Below are 9,789 nucleotides of genomic sequence, written 5' to 3' on the forward strand. Positions count from 1 at the left end.
ATTAATTAAATTAATTAAATTTAAAATAACAGTCATATTCTTTTTTTTTTAACTTTTCAAGCTTAATATTTCAAATTTTATAAAATTTTAATTACAAATTTACAAGTTTTATAATCTAAATCTTTTTAATTTTTTAATTTAATATTTCAAACATAATATTTGATTAAAAATTTTAAATTTTTTAAACTTTCATGAATAATTTTTTTATGTTTAATTTTTAAATTGCATACATTTAAAATAATAAAATAATTTTTTATCAATTTTAAGCTTAATATTACAATTTTTTAAATTTAAATTAAAAACTTATTTTTAATTATTACTCATAATAAGCATAATTTTTTATTTTTTAAATTTAAATTTTAATTAAAGTGTAATATATAAATAATATATAATATATTTATAAATTTATTATTTTTTTAATTAAATGTTTATCTTTAATAATTTGTTATATTTAAAATTAAAATTTTTATTTTTAATTAATTTTAAGCTTAATATTTCAAATTTTATAAATTTAAATAAAATTTTTATTTTTTATGCATAATTGTTTACTTTTAATTTTTCAAGCTTAATATTTCAAATTTTATAAATTTTTAATTACAATTTTTTAATTTTTATAATCTGACTATTTATTTTTAATTTTATAAATTTAATATTTTATAAGTTATAAATAAAATAACAATTTCATTTTTTTATGTATATATTTTTTTATAAAGTAATATTTCAAATAATACATTTTTTATTAAAAATTTTAATTTTCTTCAAATTTGAATTTTTTCAATTTTTTTAACTTAATTTAATTAATTTTAAAATTAATATTTCAAATTTTAATTGTTTATTTTTAAGTTTAATATTTTGTAAGTTTAAAATCAATTTAATTATTTAAATGTTTGTTTTTAATTCTTTTAATTATTTTCTATTTATTTTAATTTGTTTATCTTTTATTTTTTGCTTAATACTTTAAATTTCTTAAATTAAAAAAAAAAAACATTTTATTTTTTTTTATTTAAATTTTTAAAAAATATAAAATTAAGTATTTATAAAAAGTAATTAATAGCAATTACTTTTTTAAAAAATTACTTATACTGATTTTCTAATCTTTCAAGGAAAATACAAAACAAAATTAATACAAATATATTTCCTGTGGCAGAATTAAAAGTTACATTTTTTTGAAATTATTTTCCCAATGAATCAATTAAATTCAATACGTCTTTCATAAATCAATTTTTCTCATAACTTCATCATAAAAAATAATTTCTGTATGACAACACAAAATTTTTGTTCATTTTTTATAAATTGAAATAGGTATGATTTCTTTTTAAATGTTCAACATAGGGTAATATAACTATTAAATATAATATGAATAAAGATTAAAAGAAATTAGTATTGCATATAGAGGAAGCATCAATTCTCGTTATTTCTTTCTTATTAAAGTCATAAAAATAATTGATTGTTTCACGATTGATGAATGCGCCAACATACAATGGTACATATTTTGATCATTAACAAAATTCTTATGGCAGAAGTTTTTAACTTTACAACTTATTTGTGAGCTAATTAACAAAATCATTTTGTTTATAAAAACAAGTAAATTAAAGTTTTAATCTTAAGATATTTCACGTATTCCCTGCATTGTATTCGAAGTTGTCAGATGAGAACCAGTGCAACAAGTGCAGGGGCTGTTTAATGATTAACCCAATGGAGCTGCAGAGTCGTTCATTAATTACTCCCCCAATCTTTGTTCCAGATTAAATAATTTCAATTAGATCAAACAAAAAGGTGACCTTTTCTCAAATGTTATTCTTTCATTTAGCGAGAATAATATTATTTTAAAATTAGTAATCTTTTTTATTAGAGGTTTAAATTAAAAAAAAATAATGTTTTGATAAAATTTTTACCAAAGATATTTTGCTAATAAAATATGTATGCGACTTGTGGAAAAATAAAACAGTGACAGTTTAAAAATCTTTTCTATATTCAAAATCACAAATATTTAATCAGTAATTATAATAATGTTTTCTGTGGTGCTTATTACAAAAAAGAAAACATTAAATTTTTGCGTATACATTTATTCCAACGTCTTGTGCCTTTAATTTGAATTAGAAATTTTTGTCGAAATCGAAATCACGGTGCCATCTTTACACCTCGACGTAATTAAATTGAAAAATCGATAAAGATTCCTGTTTTATCTTGCATGAGTAACCTAAAATCGCGTGGTGGAAATATTTTGTTTTTTCCGTTCCCTTAGTAAAAGCATGCTATTTAGCAAACACGGGAAAATAGCGATTGGTTGGTAAGTAAAACATCCATTCACGTGTCGATCATCCAATAAATCATTATTAAATGTTCCACTGACCTAACCTCAAATTCCAGGGCACTGTGCACGGTCGGCGGAATATCTTTATTTTACTTGTCGAAAAAGAGTATTGACCAAAGGCGATATGAGAGTATGAAAGTTCGTGAACGCATGAGACAATCAAACCTTGGTGAATACGAAGCTAGCTACAGAAAATTCTCCAGCAACTGAAACCTTATTGTATTTATATTCTCACTGTATCTTCTACGGTATATTATAGTATTTATTCAAAATGTCCGACGCACAAAAACTCCAACTAATCCAAGACTTGGAAATTGAAATGATGGCTGACATGTACAACCGTCTCACCGCCACATGTCACAAGAAGTGCATACCACCGGTGTATCACGATGCTGAAATAGCCAAAGGTGAAGCAGTATGTATTGACAGATGTGTTGCCAAATTTTTGGACATTCATGAAAGGATTGGCAAGAAACTGGGGCAACTATCTATGCAGGATGAACAGTTACTAAAGAATACACCTAAATGAGTCTTGGAAGTACAAATTAGTCATATTAGTGTTGTATAGATGTTTTTTAATGGTTTTGAAAATGAACTGGTAATTATTATTTGTTAATAAAAATTGTGGAACCATGCCCGACTTTTATTTTTTACACCTTTAACATAAAATGTTTGACTCACTTCACTAATAGATTAAGTAACAAAAATAACCTTATTAACATATTTTAGTATTAATTTTCGTAATTTATTGTCTATATTTTATATGTGGGTACATTAGCATAAATTTTTGATATGTCTAGTATATTATGTAAGTATGTAAGACGCGCAACAATATATATATATTAAAAGTACACATTAACAAATTTTATTATACAATGATGGCTGAGGAAATAGCGGAAAATTTAAAATTAAACATTTTTTAAAATATTTGTCAATGTATTTAATAAATATATATTTTTTAAATGTATGATATATGCATGACCAGCCACATTGGACATTTATTTCGGGTAAAAAGTAATTTAACTAGCAATTATTTTGATTTAATTTAATTAGAAATGTGCAAATCTTAATTAACATTAAATAAATTTAAGAAAAACAAACAACTGTAACGTCATAATAACGGTATATTTCCACATACATAAATCATGTATAATAACAATGTTTTGTCTTAATATTTAAAACTCATTTACTCTAAACTGAAAACGCTTTTTTTAGACTTGGGTTCATCAGTTGGTTTAAAATGATCGGCTGTCCGTTTTCTTATCGTTTCCACACCTTCCTCAGTACTAGCCCATTCCAACACCAATCTTCTACCATACAAGTGAGTACTTTGCGACAAAGCTTCAAATGCAGCCTAAAATCATATTAATTTTAGAACATGTTGATAATTTCGACATTCGTTTTTATACTTTTGCATCGGAGTTCGTTGTAAAATCGACGAACGCGAAACCTCTATGAGAGTCTCCTGAAGACATCTTCTTTGGAAGTCTAAGTGCTTTAATTTCGCCAAAGGTTCTAAAATATGAGCAATTATTAAATATTTATTCATCTACACTAGTACTTACTTGAATAATTCTTCAATTTCTTTTGCATTTGCTTGGAAAGGCACATTTCGAACTAATATTTTCGTTCCTGTTTGTTTGGTGGCTTTAGAAGACTTTTTGGCTGATGTAACATCATTCCTATAAAAAATATGAGTATTATATTTGATAAAAATAATAAGTTCACCATCTTACTGTAAAGTTCTTTCAGATCGTTTAAGTTCAAGAGTTTTGCCTTCCAACATTGATCCCTGTAAAATTTTTAGTGCTTTATCAGCTCCCGCCTTATACATAAACCTGACAAAACCATAACCCATGGACAATTTATTTTCCGGATTGTTTTTGTCTTTTTTAGTCGCCACATTTGCATAATGTATTTTACCACAACTTTCAAAATGCTAAAACAAAGAATATGAAAAAATATGTATATCAAGAGTTTTGATCAGTAAAACCTTTCTTAATTCTTGATCAGTGGTCTTAAAACTAATGTTCTTTACAAACAGAGTTGTGTCAGGCTCTGGCTCCTCCTCTTCTTCTTCATCTTCTTGTACATTTTGTTCCACTTTTTCTTCTTTCACATCAACTTCTTTCTCCTTCGTGTTTGTTTCATTTTCTTTGTGTTGTGATAACTTCCTCTCTGTAAGAGTGTTTTCTGGTGCCCATTCCAAATATAAAGGCACATTTTTAAACTTGGAATAAGCTAACTTTGTGAAAGCTTTTCTTGCTTCTGAAGGTTCAATAAATTCCACAATAGCTGCAGAAAAATGAATATGTTGAATTTAAACAATTGAAAGAAGCAAAACTATTACAATTTACCAGTTATACCACTAGGTGGTAAGATGATTCTACCAATTTCACCATGCTTCTCAAACAAAGTCTTTATTTCTTTAATTTCAGTTTTTGATGGCAGATTTTTGACTAATATAATGGTCTTAGACCTTTTGGAGCCACTCTAAAATTATAAATAAATAACAAATATATTTGGTAACCTTACAGAAAACTCACAGATTTAAATGCATCCAGGATAACGCCATTTTCCTCTAAATATTTTCTAGTTTGAGCTACAATTTGAGTTTCACCAAGAGCCAATCTGACAGCAGCACTTCCTTTTCCATCTGGACCCACAACTGCTTCTTTTGATGTCCCATATGTGTCTGCAATAACTTCAGCAACAGCATCATGTCCCAAGAATAAAGAATTCCAATTGTGTGATGATCCAGCTTGTGATTTTTGTTTTGCTGCTTTTTTCAACTTGTAATTTGTGTTTTCTTCAAGGTCTCCTTCTTTGTCATTATCTTTGCTCTTACCGGGCAATAGATGCAACATTCTACCATGCAGAACTGAACCATCCAATTCACTGTAAGCTTTAACTGCATGTTCAGGCATTAAATATGTTATTACACCAAAACCCTTCATTTTTCTAGTTGTTGAGTCTATTGGTAAATTAACTTCAGTTAGTGGACCTAAACATAATAATGTTAGCTGGTGTAATTTTATGAAAAATTTAATAATTTATTAGTTAAAATAGTAACAAACTTACCATATTTGGAAAATAATTGTTCAATGTCCTCCTCTGTTGTTGTGTAAGCTAAATTTCTGATAAATATTCTGCCAGATTCAGCAATATCCTCTTCATTTTTGACGTTTTCTTCTTGACTCTTCCATTTGTTCTTTTTCATATCATTGTGAATATTGTTCTCTGAAGGTCCAGAATGTTCTTCCAAGTACTTTTTCACTATAATCTGCTTGCCTTTAATGAAACTTTTATCTTTTGCCAGTGCTTTTTTCATAGCTTTCTCAGTTTTAAATCCCACATATGCTATGCCATGAATTTTAGGAGGAATTCTTATACTGTAGGGTGTGTTAGGTTTAAAGAATGCTCTTATGTCCTTCTTCTTACAATTATATGGGAGATCTTTAAGCTTAACATAAATTAAAATCATTAAAAGTAAAATTAGAAACAAATACTCACTTTCACATTAAACAATTCAATTTTCTGTTTTGCCATTTTTTCAGTCTTCAGACTAGGTTTTTTCTCCTCACTTGTGTCCTTGTTCATTAATTTCTTCATATATTCCATGTCAGATATCTCTTGATTTGCCAACTTATTTGAATCATCTTCCTCCTGATCACTTTCTTCATGTGGTGATTCTTTACCAGAGTCAATAGCACTGTCATTATCTTCAGCATTTTTCCCTAACACTTGAAGACTGTGTAATTTTTCAGTTTCATCTGGAGCATGCACTTGTAAGAACTCTTCAAACATAGGGTCATCTTTATATTTGGCCAAGAGCTCAACAACTTCATCTTTCTTTTTCTTCTTTTCCTTTTTTGGTTTAGGTTTTTCTTGTACAGTTTCGACTTCATGAGTCTTTTTATAAGCTGTGCTGTCTGGAGCATATTTACTCCATGACTTAGGTTTGTTTGCATCACCTAATAGAGCACATTTTTCCACTGTAATCCTATTCGTATTTATAAACGTATTATTCAAGGAGTTAATCGCTTGTTCAGCCTCAGCTTCAGTTTGAAATCCGATGAAACCAAAATTTCTGAATTTACCTTCCGGCGTATATTTTAATTGAACATCCGTAATGGTACCAATTTCACCAAAGACTTCTCGTATCTTGTCCTCAGTTATTTTCTTAGGAAGATTTTTGACTATTAATCGAGACATTTTCAAATTTATTTATTTAAAAACAAAGTCTCGTGTCAAAACAAATACATTTGAGGTTAAATTACAACTCCACATGTTCAGCAGTGCTGGCATCTGCCATGGTATTATGTTAATAAACCAGATTTTTTATGTTGCAGCTTTCTATATTATTTTTTAAATGCAAATACATTAAAATCTATTTGAAAATTACTTTTAACTTTTACTATTACTATTAAGCTCTAATTTGGAATCTACAAAGAAATTTATAAATCGGACGTGAACCATAGGGATTTTATTTTTATTTTTTCCGAACAGGTTTTCTATGGTTGCGAGGTTATATACTTTTAGGTTAATTTCTCAAAATTTTTAATTAAAATGACCTCCTCGCGACAATACATCCAACAAATATCCGATTTACTTAAAATAAAAGTCGCCAATCTAAATGAGGAAAATGGAGTGGTACGTTTCTATAATATTTTTCTGATGATGAAAACAATGTTTGTATTTCAGTCGTGCACCATAAATGGAAAACAAGTATCCGGTTTTGTTAATATCATCAATGTTCTATTATCTGCATCTAAAACAAATTTAGCAGGGTCAAATGAACTAGAAAACCTTCAAATATATCAATGGCTTGAATATGCATTATTGTACGCTGCTCATTGTAACAGTGTACATAATATTCAACAAACCTTAGGAGTAAGTAAACTGATATATTCTATAAAATAATCTAAAGTAATTTTCAAACAGGAACTTAACTCAGTATTAGCAACAAAAACGTTCATTGCTTCAGTCAGCAAGCTTACAATTGCTGATGTTCTTCTGTATTATATTTTATATAATTTAATTGTAAGTATAAATATAAATAAATTTTATATTAAATATAATGATTTGAAACTTTTAGGAAAGCTTGGCTTATTTGGACAAAGAGAAATACATTCATGTGTCCAGATGGTTTAATAATGTGCAACAAGATTCAAAAATAAGACAGTCAAATAAAATGATTGATTTTAGATCCAATTTTCTTGTAAATTTAGCACCAGCCAGGCATTTTTAATTTTACCTTATTTATTTATTTATAACATGAATGGAAGCAGTATTGTCCCAACAGTTTTTGTTTGGATAAAATAAAACACATCTCACAACATAATGGGTTTTATTCAGTTTTCAATTATTCAGTATCTTCGAATCTTATATGTGCTGCCTCTTTGGCAGCTTTTTGTAGTAGTCTATCTCTACCCCTTTGCTTTTTAGCACTTTTTGAAAATTTGATGTCTCTATCACTATGTATTTTTTCCCAATACTGATTTTCTTCTTCATCACACAAAATTGTAGCTTCACCTAATTTAATAGATTCACAAAATTGTTTAGCACTTTGTCCATCTCCAAATCTAATAAACACTTCTTGTTGTAAATTTACTGGAATATCTACGTATTTTATGTCATCAGAGTATGACTTGATATCACTCTAAAAAATAAACGGTATTAAAATTTATGCTACTTAAGGATTTGTAGACTTACCTTTAATTTTTTAGCATCTTCACATGGCTCAGACAATTTTAATTTTGCAATGAGGCCAGGCTGGAATTCTAATTTTGCGACGGGACTTTCGTTCATCTCCGTTTCTAAATTATCCTGTTTTTTCATACTATTATCCGATTTTTGTGAATATCTATTTCGATATAGGTATTGCTTGAACTCTTTCATTTTCTTTCTCTGGAGATCAAGATATCTATTTCGTATTTTTTTCCACTCTTTCCTGAAAGACTTAGTATTAGTAACTGTTCAATGCCACACCAAAACACATGGATATTTTTAAAGTAGGTGGTCAAAATTTGGGTAAACAATCAAACATCCATTAATGAAGAAAATCCAAATTTAACTTTTCTAAAGGAACTGTATTTTATCAGGAGAAATTTGAAACAATTTTATTTAGATTTTCTTCATTGCTGGATCTATTTTAGTTGTTTTCAGTCAATATTTTAACCACCTATTTTAGAAACATAAGTTGTTTATTTTGAATGTTTTTATTTATATAAAAAGTAAAATATGGAAATTCAATCCCAATTATGTCATAAAATTAAGTTAAATTCAAAAACTTACTTCGATAAAACCTGGAAACCCAACTCTTTATAAAATGTCTTTTTCTTTTGTTCCTTTTTAAGTTTTTTCTTTATTTTGTTCTCATCAGTATCAGTACTTGATTCTTCCTCACTATTGTCATCCTTTTTCAGCTTCTTTTGTGGCAAATTATTATCTTCACATAGTTTACGCTTTTTGCTAGTATCCTCATTCTCATTTACCACTGTTTCACTATGATCTTCCTTTGGCTCTGTATCTGGCCCCTCAAATGTTGCAATACTTTTTAAGTCTTCTGGATTTGTATCTGCAGGTATTTTACATCCTATACTTTCAAAATAATTTACAGCACTTTCAGCTTCACTATCTGTTTCAAATTCAACAAATGCAAATCCCTTATTGGCTTTACTCAATTTATATTTGGGTATTGAGACATAGACAACATTTCCAAATTCTGAAAAGATTGACGTTAACCCTTCGTGGTCAGATTCTGATTTAATGTTCTGAACATAAATTGTACAGTCATCAATATTATCTTTGACCTTTAATGGGAATTTTCGGCGAACTTTTGTTTTATCTTCAGAAAGTTCAATTAAATCAGATTTGCTCAAAGCCTTTTGAATATCTTCGATGTTGTCAGTCAATTTTTTAACTTTATTAAAAGTTAGAAACACTTCTAAGTTTACATCTAAAAATAATCGTACATTAGAGACAAATTGTTCAATATACATTATGAATACTTACATGGATCCTCTGCTATTAACTGAGATAAATATCTATCTTTTGAAAGATTTGATGTAGAAAAATAAAATTCCATTTGAAGTAAAATAGAATTATATAACTGTTTTTTGCGGTGACGACCACCCTTTTTTGAATTCTGTACACTTAAAATCGGATCTTGGTTCGTCATATTATCGAGTTTTACGGCGTGTATTTTTAAAATTTACTTTGACGCCGACAATAAACTATGGTTTAGGTTAGATAATTTCTTCTTCTCCTATAGTCATTAATGACCAATATTTTATATTATTTGTTGTTGATGTTTGATTTTATTCAGTTAGTAATTCAACCAATTGCAAGGTTACACAATATAGTTTTACTAAATTAAATTATTACAAAATTAAATATAATTTTATTTTCATTGTATGAGTCATGTAGAGTAAACTTCATATTAGTCTCAGTACTACTGAGTTAGTAGTAGT

The 9,789-nt window shown here is 27.6% G+C and overlaps 5 protein-coding genes across 5 annotated transcripts; 3 read left to right on the plus strand and 2 right to left on the minus strand.

The window, feature by feature from the left end:
* Positions 1-2,130: 2,130 nt before the first annotated feature.
* On the plus strand, positions 2,131-2,524 carry LOC109594598 (uncharacterized). Its single transcript, XM_020009816.2, has 2 exons — positions 2,131-2,290; positions 2,371-2,524. Exons 1-2 carry the CDS (start codon positions 2,253-2,255, stop codon positions 2,522-2,524), a joined length of 192 nt encoding a protein of 63 aa, XP_019865375.1. The 5' UTR covers positions 2,131-2,252.
* A 61-nt stretch (positions 2,525-2,585) lies between these two features.
* On the plus strand, positions 2,586-2,947 carry LOC109594597 (mitochondrial import inner membrane translocase subunit Tim10). Its single transcript, XM_020009815.2, has one exon. The coding sequence runs from the start codon at positions 2,586-2,588 to the stop codon at positions 2,841-2,843; it is 258 nt and encodes an 85-aa protein (XP_019865374.1). The 3' UTR covers positions 2,844-2,947.
* Positions 2,948-3,418: 471 nt separating this feature from the next.
* On the minus strand, positions 3,419-6,596 carry LOC109594584 (probable RNA-binding protein 19). The gene is made up of 9 exons (XM_020009800.2): positions 5,828-6,596; positions 5,396-5,777; positions 4,861-5,318; positions 4,672-4,807; positions 4,308-4,609; positions 4,051-4,253; positions 3,880-3,996; positions 3,724-3,829; positions 3,419-3,668 (listed from the first exon to the last, which is right to left on the minus strand). The coding sequence occupies exons 1-9, from the start codon at positions 6,527-6,529 to the stop codon at positions 3,501-3,503; spliced, it is 2,574 nt and encodes an 857-aa protein (XP_019865359.2). The 5' UTR covers positions 6,530-6,596; the 3' UTR covers positions 3,419-3,500.
* Positions 6,597-6,724: 128 nt separating this feature from the next.
* Positions 6,725-7,658, plus strand: LOC109594589 (eukaryotic translation elongation factor 1 epsilon-1). The gene is made up of 4 exons (XM_020009808.2): positions 6,725-6,967; positions 7,019-7,207; positions 7,259-7,357; positions 7,413-7,658. Exons 1-4 carry the CDS (start codon positions 6,884-6,886, stop codon positions 7,563-7,565), a joined length of 525 nt encoding a protein of 174 aa, XP_019865367.1. The 5' UTR covers positions 6,725-6,883; the 3' UTR covers positions 7,566-7,658.
* Positions 7,648-9,679, minus strand: LOC109594588 (la-related protein 7). The gene is made up of 4 exons (XM_020009807.2): positions 9,332-9,679; positions 8,612-9,275; positions 8,030-8,267; positions 7,648-7,976 (listed from the first exon to the last, which is right to left on the minus strand). The coding sequence occupies exons 1-4, from the start codon at positions 9,495-9,497 to the stop codon at positions 7,680-7,682; spliced, it is 1,365 nt and encodes a 454-aa protein (XP_019865366.2). The 5' UTR covers positions 9,498-9,679; the 3' UTR covers positions 7,648-7,679.
* Between the last annotated feature and the right edge of the window lie 110 nt (positions 9,680-9,789).

The sequence above is a fragment of the Aethina tumida genome, chromosome 2 (assembly GCF_024364675.1).
Source record: "Aethina tumida isolate Nest 87 chromosome 2, icAetTumi1.1, whole genome shotgun sequence".
Lineage (NCBI taxonomy): Eukaryota > Metazoa > Arthropoda > Insecta > Coleoptera > Nitidulidae > Aethina > Aethina tumida.